Genomic DNA, 17527 nt, shown 5'->3' with positions numbered 1-17527 from the left:
AGCGCCTCCATATTAAATTGTAGGTGCTCACATAATAAAACGGGTAGTTTGAAGACAAATAAATCGTTGTATCATAAGTGTAAATAGCGAACCCGCGCGTGAGGGTGGACTAACAATGATATGTCGCTCGTATAGCGGACTGTTAAAGCGGTGATAGAAGAGATCCTTGCCAGACTAGCTGTAAGATAGCGAGGCCACAACAGTGCAGCGTCCACTTGCACGTCTGAGACACAACTGTTTAAGGTACAACTTAGGAACTTTTTGAAGGCTTGTACTTGCTTAACCGGCCACCATGCTATGAGGGTTAAAAGTCTTCTCAACATCGAGAATGACAGCGCCGGTAGCTTTTTAAAAAATAAAGGCTCCGGTCGCCTACAAGGATAGCAAAGAATGAGTTGGGAGGCTGAGTGTATCGTGCGAAATTTAACCTATAACTCTAAAAACACGAGCGTCCACCATCGCTTTGAAATGATTAAGTATTACTGCTTCAGCTACCTTATTAACTGCCAACAAAAGACTGATGGATCAATAGTGGCGAGGCTCTGATGCCAGTGGCGGTTTCGTAACATCACTACTACCGCCATTTTCTATTGAGAAATTGCAGATAATCAAAACTGATTAGTAATGCCGTCAGGGTTAGGCGCTTTTCGCTTCAGTAGTAATTTACCAATTGATTTGAGAGGTTAAAAAATACATTGTTAAAGTAGTGCAGTGGTATAACTACTATCCTAGTGTTAATGCTCAATTTTTAGTATCTTCTTCGAGTTACTACGAAATGATATCCTATTTGATAGTGCTATGACTTAGTATATACTATATTTAAGGCCTCAATAGTATCTTCTTAGGCGTTGTATATGAATTCTATAACTCCTTTTCGAATACGCTAGTTCAAACCTAACCAACTACTCTCAGTTAATAAACTTAATTAAGGCCTAAAGAGGGTCAATTTGGATATTAAGGCCCTCCCAAACTTAAGGCTGAGCGACCTACTTACGAAGTGATCTTCAATACTGTTGCTTATTAAGCCATCATATCAAGATACTTTTTAGATAACTAACGTAGGTCAGCTGCCCGGTTCAAAGCATTTTAGTACGTTGAGGAACCCACAAACGTAGCAAACTTTAGGCAAAGAACTGTATGTTTAGCTCCTTACAACACTACCAAGTATAAAAAAGTTGAATGTTTACATATTCTCTCAAAGCTAGTTGGCTTTATTCAGCTGCCTTTTTAGCTAAGTTACTTAACTTGTTTAAATAATAAAGGCTTTTACTGTCCCCCTCAAGTTTTGCATGCTCCCAATTAATTGGCCGCTGACCTAAAAAGACGGCCGTTAGCAACAGTGATAAAGGGCCACTGCCAGAGGCTAAAAACCTTTCAGTTCTAAAAACTCGGATAAAAGATCCTTGTTTTTAACGGGTCGCCTCTGTGAATTTCTCCAGTCATTTTTCTTGTATAAACAAATAAGAAATTCATAAAAAATAAAAAAGGAAGTGTTGAAAGTACCTTCCAGTTAATAATCCATTCTTTAAAAGAACGAATAATAACTTGATTACGAGTATAAATGCGCAAAGCTAATAAATAGAAAAACTTTTGGATTGATAAAGATATAAAATTGCAAATAAGGTACTTTTATCTTTGAGAGGATCCGCGTTATTAATTATTTTAACTGCTTCAATAACAGCCGAAAGATCGGCCCTAAAAGATTACAAGTTATAACTTTATTATTGATCGAGAGCTGCTTAAGATATCCAGCAACGTTGTTTGTATTAAGTACCAACCTGGTGTTGGTTTTCCTGGAAGTATTATATAATGGCTTTGCAACGTTCCAGTTTTCGTGCAAAGGAAAGTAACAGGCATAACCTAATTACTAGCGTATTTAATTAATAACGGGAACTATAAACAAGAAAACCTGCTTTGCATTGCGGAGTTCCATTACGCAAGGCAGACCCTCGACAGAAAACAACATATTCAGAGGAATGTTCTAACAAAACACAAGATAAAAACTGTATTATAACTTTACAAGCAATACGCTAATAAAGTTCAATTACCAAGCGACTTGTTTTCTGGTTTTTTTGAAAATTTAGGTGGAAACTTGGTGGAAAAATTGGCTCTGAGGGAGCTTTCAAAAGGCTTATAGTTACGTATTTAAAAACCTTTAAACAAAACAGGTTTTATATTATTTATAGAGGGCTTACCAATGTATGCCTTTGGAAAAGGCGATTTAATAAAGCGAGACCTACCATTTTTAAGTTTATTTTATTTATTCTTAAACAAGAGTATAGCAATAAAGAAAAGTATTATTGATACAACTTAAAATGAAAAATAACCTCCAACAGGCCAAGTCATAACAATTGAGATAAAATGGACATTTTTCAGGTTGTAAATCAAAAAAATGAACACCACCTGGTTACGTGCTCGTGTAAATTTAGCCAATAGCACATTTTGTAAAAGAACACTAAAAGAAAATTTACAAAACAGTGGAATTAACCCTCATAAGCAGGTCTTCTATTCGCCGAGGCTACGATAAATTACTCGTCTCTAAAGTCGTTGGCATAGGCGATTGTATTGGGGTTAATTATCAACGCAGTAAAGAGGAGCTCTTCTTAACAAAGGAACGCATTGCGCCGATAGTGGCAAGCTCGGGTCGTCGAGCAAATATTTAGGGCGTTCTACTGTTTGGTGTAACAAAAAAAAAAAAGACTGCGCGTATCATGCATTCTGCCGATCATGTCATACGGCCTGCTGCTTGGGTATACGACTCGATGTCTCCCCCGCTATAAGGGTACAAAACATAAAAGTTGTCTCTTTAACAAATACTTGTGGTTTGAACTGCATCTCGAATACCACTGGTGAGAGTTAAAAGCGATAGTAGTCGCCCTAACTACTATATAGCTTGGCACGCTTGTTGTCTTCTGACAGAAGAACTCTTTACAAGCCATGGAATGGCGCACATCACAGCTGGCCATGTGAGACTATTGAGCGAGAGTTGCTGGGTGCAAAAGGGGAGTTCGAACAAAACACGTAATTATTTGGGTCGTTTTCGAGGTTGAGGACGAAACTGTAGGAGAGCTCGAGTATTTGACGTTTTTAGATTTTAATTAGGCGAAAGAATAATACATTAGCAAATAAATGAATGTGGTTTTGTACTCCTAACATTTTCTTAAGCTAAGGAAGAGCCTTTCTATTAAGTTCACTTCGCTCGACATACCGGGGCTGATGTACACTTTATTTATTATAGTTGTAGGAGAGGTTAGCTTCTATAGGATGCCCAGGGGGACTAGAGGCTTTGTTGCCCTATCCAACCTTATTAAATATTACACATTCGGCCATTCCTCCAACAAACTTTAAATACCTACTTTGTCTTTTTAACTTTGGAAACGCACTGTTTCAGAAAAAATTGATTCATAAATGACATTAGAAAAGTTTAATTTAAAACCTGAATCATAAAAGTTATAAGTAAGCTTGATTAAAAATTCAAAAAGGACTAATTCCTCTTTTTAATCAATTGTGGATATAAAGCAAACTAAATAAGGACACTCCTATTATCTTCACCAGATTTCCTTCCACAATTTTCGTACTCTGCTTTAAAAGTCATGTTAACCTAGTTTACGAAACTATAAACTCAGCGCTATAGTAATGGCTTCTCTTAAAGACGTGCAGCCGTAATCTCTGCAGTCCTAGCCCTCCTTATATCTATTCAAAAGGACTTGTTTGTTAAACAATATTTAGTGAAGCGCATCTAAAAAAAAAGTTAAAGCAGGATTCTTTTCCTTTTATTTTGTACTTTTACGCCTGCAGGCCCGATTATTTTTTCAATTTCGTTCACCCATCTTGCAGGTGAACTGCAACCTTTATTGGCCCAAAAAGCAAAAACTTAGCTTCAAACGGCTACATTATTTCAAAAAATTGTTAAAACATGGATCTATCAAAACAAGTAATTTTTAACGCCACCAAAAGTAAAAATTTTTGCTTTCAAGAAGTAATGACCTTTGAATAACTTAATCATAGTTGTAACTACGACCCCAAGCCGTGATAGACTCATATGGGTGTGTAACAATAGGGTAAACTGATCCAAAGTATATATTTGAAAAAGGTAAATTAAAGAGTGAAGCTCTTTTTCCTAAGTTGCAAGGAGTTAGTTGGTTACTTGACTTTTAAATTCAGCTTTCTACAACTTTATTATGAGGTTCATAATGGACTTACACTTTTATTTATTTTATATACATTATGAACCGTAACTTGGATCAGCTACCAATTAGTTAGCCATAACGTCGATATCCCGAAAATTACATTCAATATTTAACCCATGTATACATAAATTCTTTTAGTTTCAAACAAAGTACTAATTTGTGGTGTAGCCTCTAACTAACTATATAACTTAGAATTATGAAACAGTCTAACATATACTAATACTATTAATTAGGGTTAATTTCTACTGTCAGTACTGGCATACAACTGAACAATCTTTTGAAGACCTTAAATCCCATACTCTGTATTTTATCGCCTAAAAAAGGATTAAGGGAAAAACTACCAGCAGTGGTAGTTAAAAACCGGCCACTATCCACCACCTGGAAGGCGGTGTTGAGTACTAAACCTGAAGTCTCATGAAGACACACCGACGAGAATCACTGCCAGTCAGGTCGCTTTGAGAACAATTTTAGCTATAATAACATATAAAACACCCCCTAATTGGAAAAAACCCTCTTTTATAGTTGCACGTTTCTACCTACCGTAGTGTGTCATGTACTAAACAAATAAATAATATTAACTTACTACAGTTTATTAAAATTACAAAATACTTTAACGCCAAATAATATAACTTGCCACAGTAAAACTAAGATTATTTTCCCAAATCCCAATAGTTCAAGTGATTAGGGAACACTAGCCAGTGTTTACCCCTTAATAAATCTTAATGCTCTTAATTACAAAAAGTTCTCTGTTTTGGTTGTTTTGTGATTTCAGAAAGCTTGAAAAGGAATGGCACATAGGTATCATATACCAAAATTTCCATTTGCAGATGTAATACGGATTATAGTTATAGCTTAGCGTAAGATCCTTTAATGTCCGTGTAGGAAAAAAACACACGAATTCTAAACTACTTAGTACCGGGTGTTACCTATTTTTGTCCCCTTATATAATAGAAATCCACTTTGGATATCCGGTAAAAAATTATAAATACGATGCACGATTTATATCCCGTAATACGCAAAAATAGACCCTTAACTTGTTAAAAAATCAATTATCTACACAGCTATATTTAGGTAAGTAATGAGTTATGTATCAAAAACTTAGATCTATTCTACACCAATATAAATAGAGAGAAACTAATACAAAATAATTTTTAAGAATGTTTACAGGAGCCATTGGCGGACGGGGTTTTCTCAGTAACAAAAGTTGTATACGTAATTTATCGACTGAAAATGTGAGTTGTCAACATAGCCCAGTGGTTAGAGCATCGTCGGGCAATCTCAAGGTCGCGGGCCCAAATTCCCGTCGGTGCCAACTCGCATTTTTCTAATCTGGCGGAGACTCCCTACAAACAAATATTCTGATACCTATTAACATAGTGAATGCAAATTTGAAACCGTTCATTAAGTACACTAGTGCTTAGGCGTGAACAGCATTAAAGCGTCTAAAACTTTGAAATGCATTCTAGCTACTTCAAATTATAATTCCTCCTTTTTCCAAAATTAGACTACAGAAACAGCCTTAATTAGTTGGAAAATAATGCAAGATTTCTAGTAGTTTAATAATGATGGTAAATATAATAGTAATATATTTGTTAGGAATACTAAGATATTAGTAATATTGTCTATTTTAATAATATAGTAAAAGTATACACACAACATTTTAGACACAATTTAAAACACAGTAACACAAAAGAGAAAAAAAAATAAACATAGATTACAAAAAACATATTGTATAGTATATTTAGTATAGAGTATATAACCATAAAACAAAAATGCAAACGCAAAACACTAACCCTCAAAATACTCACATGAAAAATGATCTATGCTTTATCCAATTAGAAATATGAGAAACAACCAATAAAAATACAAGAACATAGAAGATATAAATCAACACGTAAAAAATTTAATTTGACCCATCTTATTAATTGGATACAAACTAAACAATAAATTTTTATCTGGTTCAATTAAATTAATTGTACATATATGGAAGCTTATTTGACATTTTGTAAAGGTACAAATGCAGACTGAAACTGGTTAATAAATGCATCATTGATTTAATATAATTCTTTATATTCATTTTTTATACAAATTTTTATATACTTCTCGACTTTGCATATAAATAGACCATATTCTTTAAAATAATCTCCTTAGAGTATTTACAGGCACACCTTGATTAGCGCGAATTTCCTAATTAAATTACATTAGGAATGCGTAATTAAACTCTTTGCTTTACCTTAAAGGAGACGGCTATAAAATGTTTTACACAAATATGAAGAACACCACAGCAAATTTATTACTAACCTCTTGAACCATTCTCCCGCATATTTTTTAAATATAAACGACCTAAACAATTTTTGGAGGTATCTTGTGTTAAACGCTTGAATCGCAAAGACATCGCTGTCTTTATGTTACGAGAGTGACCCGAGAGACCTTAATTTGTATAGGATGTTCCTCAACCCTTCCCATAATGAGGGACTTTAGGTTAAGCAGTTTAAGTTATAGCAGATATAACGTCTGTAGTAAGTTAAAACGATAATTTAATACTAATAAAACAACTCCCGCTTTCTCCCTTTCTCTACTTTCTTTCGTTGTCAAGGTTTCGCCCTTCGTACTGGGTTAATTCTGACCTCAGTATTAGTAGAACAGGATTTTTTGGAAAAAACTGTTACAACCGTGAGATTTGCGCTACTACCAAAAGAAAACCTTATCAAATAAAAATTTTTAATAATGAAAAGGAGCGTTATATTCCTTACTTAAGCTTCTGCTACTAAAAAGTTGCATTATAACTTATTGCAGGTAGGAAGCCCATTTTGAGGTTAAAACGACAGTTATTTGTATAAATTCTTAGCTTCGTCTGCAACTAATCATTAAAGACGCAGGGCTATTCTCTTATAGGTTATATAGACGATGTTGGAGATACCAATTATCATTACACTGCCGAGTTAAAGAAATTAGAAATCGACCATTTAAGAAAGTCTGATAGTTCTAAAAAGGCTTTGGATAAAGTAACTTTCTATTCCACTAATAATTAGCGGTAGCCAATGACTTTGAGAACATGCCTTCTTAACTAGAATGAGAAAGAATACAAAGCATATGCTCGAGCACCGTTTCTGATGTTCTTATACATGAATTTGCAGGAGTTTACCTTTTATTGTTCCTCAGAAAGGGACGAACCAGATATTCTCTTAAAAAACTTTTATTTGCTAGCTCCATTCTATTTTTATAGAAAGGTTATTCAAAGTGAAATATTTGCTATGAATTTGTATAATTACAACGCAAAATTTGAAACTAACGAAGCTGTACAAGTACGCTCGAGTTAATAGTTGGTAAATGGCCCACGATTACAGGAACTACAAACGAGAACTTTTGGCTAGGCTAAAGATTTGGAGGGGCAGTTGGTACTACCCTCAGGTTGAGGTTTCCGGCGGTTTTCCCCAACTATAAGTATGGTACTAAGTAGACTTCTACTTTTTCTTAATCCTAGGTTTATTCTATTAAGACGATGATTATTTATTCACTAAATTTAATTTTTATTAATAGGAGTTGCTTTAGAATACTTTCACCTTACGCATCGTCTTTAACATTTAGGATGGCATACACTCTCTAAATTTCCTAACGCATCCTTCCCGGGTCATTGAAGGATCGTGCGAGCCCAAAAAAGATTAAAACTTTAGTAAACAAGTTATATAGAAGAGATACTACTGCTTTAGTACGAATATTATCTCTTTTTTTATATTCAAGACTCAAAGTGTGAACGCCCAAGTCTAGTTAGAGAAAAGAGCTTTCAATGGTAGTCAAGACGCCGTAACACAGTGCTAATAATTTATAAAACCAAAATTACTTCCTAGTCGAAGACCTTAATAGTAGTTTGGCATGATCGACGACAACCTTATCAGAAATCATTCAGAATTTCTGCGAGGGGCATCCGAGTCATTAGATCGCTCTGAGTATTTGCTGACGTAATAATTGCTAAAACTTATACCATGCAAAGTCCAAAAAAACGAGCCATCTAACGCGAAGTATCCGACAGCTTTCAAGATAAAAGGGAGGACAAAAACGCTAGCGCTTACACGTATCACTCATTATGTTAATCTTTCGACTCATTTGTTTAAGATTAAAAGTCACTACTTCAAGTATCAAGGATCTGGCTTAATTTGTAGCTCATACTAACCAATCCTTCTTATAATTCACCTATTATAAATTAAGGCACTAATGCTCATCAAACGTTCGCTGGCCTCTAACGCTATTATTAATACGATGTAGGCTTAGAAGCCGTCATTCAAAGGTCTACTATACGTTTTAACTACAGTGAGTTCGTTGGGCACAAGTAGAAGGGGAAAAAAACATCTCGAAAAAAGGGAAATGGAAAAAAAATGAATCACTATTCATACCTTGGTTGACCTGCTATGTAGGCAATTTATTAAGCCGACCCTCGAAGATGCTTTAAAGGTGATATTTAATATACCTTGGTAAATGACCAAGGTAGTTTTTATAATAAAAAGAAATAACTTTCTTTTTCCTTCCAAGGGCTTTTTTTCCGTTCTGCTTGAGTAGAACAGATTCTCAGCATTCCAAGAGTTCTAGAAGTTGGTTTTTCTTAAGTAGGACTTTAAATTCTTCATGATAAAAGATTAATGAAATATAGTATTAGTATTGTTTTAGATTGGTCTTGCTCTCTCAAACCTTAGTGATAATTTTGATGTTATAATACCTACTTTATTAATAATTATTAGATATTTTTTGATGAAATCAGAAAAATAAACACGAAAAAAAAAATCTCAGTGAATACACTAAAAACGTATTTATTGTGAGATAATGTTTCATAATTCTAATTACTATTAGCATAATTTAACAATTTAGTAGAAATCTTACTAATTTTGGTTAAAAATTGTTAATTAGTTACTAAAAAATAGCACTATTTCCACATTTTTCCTAATCGTTCTATCACTAGTAAAAAACACTACTTTAGCAATAAGTAACTAGTTGAAAAATAAAGGTATCAAGTTGCTGACCGGTTTGGGGTCAAGACACACTTTTAATCTATCAAGTTCTAAAAATAAATAAGCATCCTAAGTATCATGTATAAGAGAATATTGACGGTCGCTCTCGAAATTGTGCAGCTATATATGTTAAAATGACGTGTGTAAGTGGCCTTATGGATGGTAATTGCGGATGAACAATAACAGACCGAGGGTAAAATTTAATAGTTGTATAAAAAGTAGGTAGTCCACACGGCTTGAAAAGAGTCCTGACTACCTAAAATATTACAGTAGAGTTTACTCAAAACATAAACCGTGCACACTTTAAGTTCAATACCTAATTAATGCCTCAGGACATATTAGTTATTGCGCTAATCGCTATTAGCTCTCTAATGCGTCTTCATTATTTATTTCGAGGTTCGTCTAGGGAAATGGTCTACTAAATAGGACATTATTCCCTACTTAAATCCTAGCCAATTACACTAAAAAAGGTTCAACATTACCAACTTTACTTTTAATAAAGATTCTCTCAAACCATGCCCAGGGGGTACTAACCATTATTATGCTAGTAAAAACGAAGGCTTTGCCGGTATTAGCCCACCATGTCGCGAAAAAATGCTCGTTAAAAATCCAAAAAGAATGTATACTATCACGGTTGCTAGACTCATGAGTGGAGACTACTGACAACTAACTTAAATACAAGGTACTTTTTCCTCATCTAATGTCCAAATCTAGGTATTATTACCTAATATGTACTAAGGTACGCGTAGACTAAACATTTAAAGAATGACCATTCCACAACGAACTAAAACCTAAAAGAAAAAGAGTCTACGTCGTATTATGCCTCGAAGCTATTCTTTTAAGTAATGAAAAAAACACCACCCCGAAAAAAGTTAAGACCTGGAAAAGGTCGGATGCTAATGCATTTATGACCCACAACTATCTAACTCTCACTAAAGCGATAAGCTTTCTAAATAAATTTAATCACAAGACCGCAGCGCTTGATAAACGTGAGTGCTTAATGAATCCTTCAGTAAGCGTAGGTAAATCATGTAACAAAAAGAAGGCTCTACTTTTCTATAATGATGAAGACAATGAAAAGCTAACTAATTGTTTATCCACTGCCGGATATCAGAAGATAGCCTAGAGAGGTAAGACGGGATACGTTAACATCCGATTACGGTTTTAAAGCGCGGAGGGGTTTGTACACTAATAATGGAGGTAGTTATCCTGGTCTACCGAAGCATTTAACACAATTTAAAAATAGAATTACCAGCTTTGTATGGGATGGAAACAGTTGGTATTACCCTCAATTTTCTAGCTAGGTGCCCATGTGCCCATGTGCCCATGTTCATGACTGCAAGCTCTAGCCGCCCAGCCAACAACTCACATTGTTCGATGTTGACCCCTTCTATTGCATAGATTTTCCGACCATTCTATACGATTCTTTTATCTGTATATATCCTGCGTAGAACAGCCAGCTCTCAGGAACGGCTACATCCCTGACGCTTTCGCTGAGGAACGTAGTTGAGAGTCCTAGGACCACAGTGACCAAAACACATGGCGAAGAAACCGAACACTATGGACGTGTTGGATTATCGCCGGTTTTTTAAAAAAACCTTCCGGCTAGTGAAGCGCTAAATGAATTGTCGGTGGATCATTAGCCTATTCTGCTCGAATTGGCCGGCGGAGGGGAAGCAATAAAGACAGTTACCCGACCTTACATGAATTGGAACTAATTCACCCAATTGCCCGAAAAGGCGTTTCCACCGTTTACGACGCCACTCGAAACTCCCGCTAACTAAACAGTGTCGTTTTCAGTTTGACGCGCGGTGAAAGAGGCTTACAGCAAAGCAACGACTACCCGTGAAGTTGTGTTCCGCTTTAAACGCCTTCCTGGGGAACTAAAAGGTATTATTATGCGAGCGTCGACGAATTATCCGCGTAGAACGCCTACTAGTGCCAGAACGCCTTCACCGGCACAACAGGAAAAAAGTTTATGGTGCATATAAACTGCCACTGGGATAGCAACTTAAACGACGTATCGGAAGTTGGTAACATTGATCGCGCCTCCTTTTTCCCATCGGCTAAATTGTAACCGAAAGCGTTGAAGGCACAATGCGAAACCTTACTCTAATATTTAGCTCCCAGTGTTTACCTCTACCCCCTCAACCGTCGATAACGCTTTTCTTGTGGCCAATCTTATCTCGACTGATACAAATGACTTTTCGGAGCTGACTACCACAGCTGAGGTCAAGTCAATAGTCAGATTACTACCGAAGCGGAAGGTGCCCGGTCCTAAAGGCATTACTAACTTTATGTTTAAATTATAGCCAGAGGCTTCGGCTAAATCTCCAGCAATAAAAAGTGGCAGAAAATGGCGGTAATCATGATGATACCGCAAACAATGTAGCTGGCACCATAGCCTCCCAACTTATCAACCTACCAGTCTTTTTTCGGCAGTTGGTAAGGTGGTTTAAGCAGTGATGCTTAATCGTTTGAAGGCGGTTGTGGAGCTTAGTGGGAATTTACCAGTTTTAGTTGGATTTCGCTAGCGACATTCAACACCCAACAAATTCTTCGCCTAACTGAGTGGACGATCATACCAGCCTTTAAATTTAAGAACGCCACCGACGCTATCATTCTCGACGTTGAAAAGACTTTTGACCGAGTATGACGTGGTGGCCTGTTAAACAATCTACATGCTTTAGCGATGCCGCCCGGCCTTCCAGAAGCCCCTCAAGTCGTACCAAACCCTGCCGGTTCTTCAACGTGCGAGTAGGTGCTGCACTATCGTCTCCTCGCTATCTCAGAGGGAATCAGGCAAGGATTTCTCCTATCACCGCTTCTATTCGCGCTCTATACGAGCGACATTTCTCTTCCAGTCCACCCTCACACCCGGGTAGCCATTTACGGCGATGCTAGAATAAATTATTCACGTCAGAGTCACCTGTTTTACTATGTCAATTTTATCTCAACGCCCTTGCTAGATGGTGTCGACAGTGGGACCTATTTATTTTACGCATCAAAGAGCAAGGCGCTTTTCATAACAAAGAAACGACATGTGCCGTACATTTGGCCGATTTTGACACCTCTTGCCTTCAAGTGCGATAAAATAAACTGTTGCGCTTTAAAAGAAGCGCCTGGTTTGACCGCAATGATACAGACTCTGCTGACCACAATCTATAAATGATTACCTCCCCTTGTTCTCGTGGTCGACTAAAACCCTGTGTGAGAGCTCGTGTAACTCTATCGAGCGTCAGGAAACACTACTAACATTTTAACAAATAATATTTTGTTTGACCATTGATAGGAAAGCGCCCCACAGTAGGTCATACTAACATTGACTTGGGCTTTCAGGGCAGAACTACGGTTACCCATGGAGAAGGAACGTCTTCTTCTAGTAATGTTTGTGGTGATTATAACCTGAGACCTGTAACTTTATATGTGGATCTATAGCAATTAAGTCACAGTTTCTTTACTAATTTTTTATTTAAAGTTTAGGTTAATAAGGCTTACAACAAAACTATATTGGAGGAGGAATTACTACAATTTTTTGAACAGTGGGCTAGTCAAGCAACTTTGTCAGAAAGAGTTTAGTTTTTTACTAGCTTTATATACGCCATTTTACTTAAATCTTTTCCCTTCTATACCTTTATGTTCTTTTTCAAAACAGAGACAACTGTTTAAAAAGTTAAAGTCGCTTATACTTCCGAGTACTAAGCTTTTGGGTTGTTTACCCTCAGAATTGGTTTTTTACAAATTAATTTTTTTTTTTTTTTACTATTAAATAATAATTACTTTATCACTTTAGGTCAAGTTAGTAGTTAAGCACTTGGATCCCGAAAGTGTTTATTCTTGTTTATTAGTTAATAAAAGTTGGAATCAACTTATTGTAACAGCGAATTTTGTTTGGCGATGCTTGTGCATTTCTAAAGGTTGGAGTTCAAAAGGTTATCTTAGTTACTGTAGTACTCTACTTTCTGCGAAACAGTGACTTAACAGCAGCTGCGGACCAGAATACAGAGCTATCCAGAACTGACTGGAAAGCTATATATTTCGAGGTTTTTACGCTTCCTTATAATATCCACTATAATATTATTTAACCAATTTGATTAATATCTGTTTATTGTTTTCATTTGTGGCGCTAATTTTTTTTTGAGAATATTTACCCTTTTTAATATTTTTGTTGCGTTTAATTCTGTTATTAGCGTAAAAGAATTGAAAATAATTGGAAAGGGGGGAAAGCCAAAGTTCATAGTTTGGAAGGGCACGCTAAAGCTGTTTATACCGTTCATATTTATGAAGTAAAAAAAATAACTTTACTTTATCAAATTTATTGTCGATATATAGCTTATATTTTCATATTTATACCAGCAAATGGGTTATATTATAAGTTGAGATCTGGTTTTTATTACAGACCATCTAGCATCTACCTCTCCATGTTCTGATGATATTTGATGTTCGGCATGTACTTTCTGCATTTGCTTTTAGCGCTTCTGCTTTAAAAGAAAAATATTTACGCATCTATATCACAAACTTATAAGTTCCTTTTGTTTGTTATAACTTAAATTTTTTGCGGAATTTCCTCTTGCTTGGCTTTTATGACAAAAGTCACCTTGCCGTTTAAAGAAGTGTTGACCATCATTGTTACTAAATAGATGCTCGTATGACATGCATATCTAGAGCTCTTATATAGTGATCCAGGACTTGTTTAAAAAGCCATAAATTCATAACTACTTTTAAGAAAACCTTCAGTTTACGAGTTTTATATGTGAGAAGGTTTATAAGCAAATTTATTTTGTTTTTTTACTAGTAATAGGTACAATGTTCAAAAAGAAGTTAGGCCTTTAAATTTTATATTCAGATTTTATTATTGTAAGTTTACGAATTTTTTTTAAATCGTTTAATAGCAGTTTGGGTTTCTTCGTGTTGTATAAGGTTTTTTTACATTTTAATTTTTAAATTGTTATCGTAGTATCCTTTCTCGGTCAATTGCAAAAAGTTGTATATACTTTAATAGTTTGAGTTACAATTTACTTTTTTCAGCGAAAGGAACACTATTCATAAACCCTTATAATTTTTCTGTTTGGTGGCGGGGATATAGCAAGCAGCTTTAATAGAGTAAACTTACTCCTAGACTCTCATTTCTTATTCTTTTTGCGGCCAAAATATCAACAGGGGCTTTATCTTTTTAGAAAGATGCAAAGTTTTGGTAGTTTTGAAACTATTTCATTCTAATTTATTGTTTTGCTGACCACAAAAATTTTAAACTAGGCATTAGTTGGATGTCTTAAAAATCATTAAAGTGTTACAATTCTAAGCTATCACGAAAGTGTTATATACCTACAAAAAGTTTTAAGAACATATTTTTTACAGACTTAACAAATTTGAATAGCTGTTATTATATTAACTTTTTACCTGAAAATTTTCTAAAGTTTTAGTGAATATTATTTCTTCATAAAGGATTTTATTGTGTCTGGTTCTAAAGATCACTCAGTTAAACTATGGAGCTTAACAAAAAAGAAAGAACTATACACTTTTAACGGTCACACGGGATCCGTTTTATGCGCTCAAGTGCTTCATGATCGAGTTTTAAGGCGCTTTTACTATTTTTTTCGACTTCACAGTTACATTTATTGATTTATATTAGTTCCTCCAGTGACTCAACTATCAGAGTTTGGTCTTTACAAACTTTTTCCCTCACATCGACCCTCGGGCCTCGCACCGGTTTATATGTTCATTTACCTTCTATCACTTGTGTATTAATAAACCTTTGTTCGCGTGTCACCTGTATACTTCGTAGGTCACATTAATGCCGTGTTACACTTTAAGGCGGATGCTGGACGGCTAGTGAGCTGCTCGAAGGACAGATCCATCAAGATTTGGGTGCCCTGTCATCCCAAAAGAAGTGACTTTACTTTATTTTTAGTAGTAGTAACGTAATACTTTTAGGTATGATTAGCACTTGAGGATTGTGATTGTTTGCATAAATACAAGTTGGTTCATACTCTTGTCGGCCATGAGGTTCTTATAAACACTATATAATTATAGTAATAAGAAGATAATTATTTCATTTCTCTTCCGTAAGCCTACTTTAACTTTTTGGCTTGGGTGACTAGTTAACGATTAGTGACCTTTGCGGGTTACTTATTATACTACTCGATTGTATCGCTTATATCTTAAAGATTGGGTTTCACTGAATTTTATGAAAAGTTCTTATATAATTTCTTCAGTAGTAGCAGTTAAGCTTACGCTCCCCCATATACAGAAAATAGCCACACTTTTGCGTCCCGTATTGTAGTCATGAACCTTTTATGCGTAGACTGTGTTTTAATATTTAAAGTAGGTATTAGATATTTGTATATAATTGCCGATGACGGTCTGTAGGTACTATGACCATCAAAAGGGTCTATAAGAAGGCAAGTATTGAGTGCAAACTTCCATTTCTTTTTCTGTTTAGGTGGTATCTTAGCACTTTTGTAACTGAATTATTTTAGAAGTCTTTAAAATAGCTGTATACTTATTTTCGGGTGGTAGACTTATGGACGAAGATATGTCAAGTAAGGTACGCCAGATTCAGCGTACTTAGTTTAACAGCTTGTGTTTAGTTTTTTCCTCGCGAATTATGTAGCTGCAAGCAAATTACGGTTAAATTTTGGGCGTGAAAGGATAACTTTGATACGGCCCTTATAAAAAGATGTAACGCTTTTTAAGTATGGCCTAATAAAACGTTAGTACGTCTCAGCAGTTTCGAGAAAGAAAAAGACGGGTTAACTTATATGGCATCAACATCGTCGCCGGTTTATTAATGTGTCATAGTAGTTCTATTGCTCTTTTCACTTGTCCTGTCAAAATTTACGTGTGCGGTCAAATAAGTGGATTTAATAGCGAAGTATTTTTTTTTCTATAAACCTTTAAGACTCATCAGCCCATAAAGAAATAATAACTATCATTTAATTTTTTTAGAGTTCTGTGAATATGGTTCAATTTAACGAAAAATTTGTTTTTTCTGCCTCTTCCGCTAGAACAGAGGCCATCAAAATATGGAATATCGAAACAGGTTTTTTATTTAACAAAACTTAAGTTTTTTTGTTTCGTACTTTATATAAGGGGAATATTTAGCATCTTTGCCGTCAAGCGGGGTGACTTGTCTGTGCTTAACGGGTTCCTTTCTTTACGCGGGAGGTTCATTAGAAAACTCGATAAAATGCTGGAACATGGACACTGGTTAGCTGGTTCAGTAATTTAAAAGTCGCGTTATCAATTATGTGACCGGCTTAAAGGACTCTCTTCTGGGTGGTCAAATGATACTCCTCACACAATGCTGATTCGTTGCTTAAAAGCTTTTGATAACTATGTTATATCTGGATCTTATGACAAAGTAGTCCCACTTTACTTCGTTTTCTTTCCCTTTAAAGTATTAATCTTTGAACGATTTAACTGTTAAACCTAATGATACTAGGATGGTAATAACTACTTTTTTTTTTGTTTTAACAAAAAAGACTATTAAGATATGGCAAAAGAGGACTGGAACTTTGTTGGCCACTTTAAATATTGGATCACGTGTGTTAAAAGTAAATAAAAAAAGTTTATTTTATTTGTATAAAAGTCATGGTATATGCGAAGGTAGACTTTGACGAAAATGTGCTGGTATCTGGGACTGAAGGGCCGAATATTAAGATGTACGACTTTACTTCGTTAAACTATTAAACTCGAAAACCTTCTCGTTGCTATTATTAGCATATAGCTTAAAGAAATAACAAAGAGATGAGAAAATAAAATTATAAATATGCATCTCCATGTATGAAACTATATAAAGTTGAAGGTTTAGCGTACTTGATTTCTCGATTTATAATATTGAAAATAAAGGAAGTTTTAATATCTACGGGAAGAATTGTGAAGCTAAAGCTTTTGACAATTAGATTGTCCTTATAAATATGAGCTAAAATGCTGCGATTTATCACAAAGAATAACACTTTTACTTAGGAAAAGGTTAAAGAAGAAGCATAGGTGACCCTTATTACTAATTGCTGACATTATACACAAACTAGTAACTATTTAAAAAAAGAAGTACCCCGTTAACATCGTTGTTTGGCGTTCATTAGCTGTGGAGAGTAGAAAATAAGTTTGAGGGGCAACTGGCAATGTGCAGCTGGTATTAGTAGTCTTAATCGGGGTCAGCTAGTAGTTTTCCGCACACTAGGCCAGCTGGCTAAAGTTCCAGCATTATTAATTTATTGTTAATATATTAACCCTCGGTAATTATGAAGTATAAAAATTAAAGGAAAATTTGATTACGAATAGTTTAATAGAAACATAAGGATTGCTATTGAGGCTTCAATTGTAAATAAAAAA

At 35.2% G+C, this 17527-nt stretch overlaps 2 protein-coding genes across 7 annotated transcripts; one reads left to right on the top strand and one right to left on the bottom strand.

Annotated features, from left to right (window-relative positions):
- Positions 1–1207: 1207 nt before the first annotated feature.
- On the bottom strand, positions 1208–2368 carry LOC135121266 (ribonuclease H-like). Its single transcript, XM_064045583.1, has 9 exons — positions 2328–2368; positions 2196–2236; positions 2049–2130; positions 1910–1981; positions 1779–1860; positions 1628–1695; positions 1504–1571; positions 1372–1447; positions 1208–1315 (listed from the first exon to the last, which is right to left on the bottom strand). Exons 1-9 carry the CDS (start codon positions 2344–2346, stop codon positions 1212–1214), a joined length of 612 nt encoding a protein of 203 aa, XP_063901653.1. The 5' UTR covers positions 2347–2368; the 3' UTR covers positions 1208–1211.
- Positions 2369–12528: 10160 nt separating this feature from the next.
- On the top strand, positions 12529–16894 carry LOC135121263 (F-box/WD repeat-containing protein 7-like). Of its 6 annotated transcripts, none has more exons than XM_064045578.1 (14): positions 12529–12572; positions 12674–12763; positions 12846–12920; positions 12984–13122; positions 13178–13233; positions 13381–13476; positions 14636–14899; positions 14976–15080; positions 15135–15196; positions 16139–16232; positions 16283–16399; positions 16456–16553; positions 16675–16746; positions 16799–16894. In XM_064045578.1, exons 1-7 carry the CDS (start codon positions 12549–12551, stop codon positions 14810–14812), a joined length of 657 nt encoding a protein of 218 aa, XP_063901648.1. In that variant the 5' UTR covers positions 12529–12548; the 3' UTR covers positions 14813–14899; positions 14976–15080; positions 15135–15196; positions 16139–16232; positions 16283–16399; positions 16456–16553; positions 16675–16746; positions 16799–16894. The 6 variants fall into 6 exon arrangements, with proteins under 6 accessions (XP_063901648.1, XP_063901644.1, XP_063901643.1 ...); XM_064045574.1 differs by having other exon boundaries at positions 13175–13233; positions 16295–16399; XM_064045573.1 differs by having other exon boundaries at positions 13175–13233.
- Positions 16895–17527: the final 633 nt, after the last annotated feature.

This window comes from Zophobas morio, unplaced genomic scaffold (assembly GCF_036711695.1).
Source record: "Zophobas morio isolate AGI-343-1 ecotype UQ-CSIRO unplaced genomic scaffold, CSIRO_AGI_Zmor_V1 ptg000544l, whole genome shotgun sequence".
NCBI classification, from domain to species: Eukaryota; Metazoa; Arthropoda; class Insecta; order Coleoptera; family Tenebrionidae; genus Zophobas; species Zophobas morio.
The sequence above is the reverse complement of the archived record's forward strand: the minus strand, read 5'-3'. Positions and strand labels throughout refer to the sequence as shown.

Coding starts and splice junctions, on each gene's coding strand:
- LOC135121266 (XM_064045583.1), bottom strand. Junction 1,982..2,048: donor ACCAGAAAACAAGTCGCTTG/GTAATTGAACTT, acceptor GTGTTTTGTTAG/AACATTCCTCTGAATATGTT. Junction 1,448..1,503: donor AATGGATTATTAACTGGAAG/GTACTTTCAACA, acceptor TGTTTATACAAG/AAAAATGACTGGAGAAATTC.
- LOC135121263 (XM_064045575.1), top strand. CDS start 12,549: ATGGAGAAGGAACGTCTTCTTCTA. Junction 12,573..12,673: donor AGAAGGAACGTCTTCTTCTA/GTAATGTTTGTG, acceptor TTTAAAGTTTAG/GTTAATAAGGCTTACAACAA. Junction 13,123..13,174: donor TAAAGGTTGGAGTTCAAAAG/GTTATCTTAGTT, acceptor GTGACTTAACAG/CAGCTGCGGACCAGAATACA.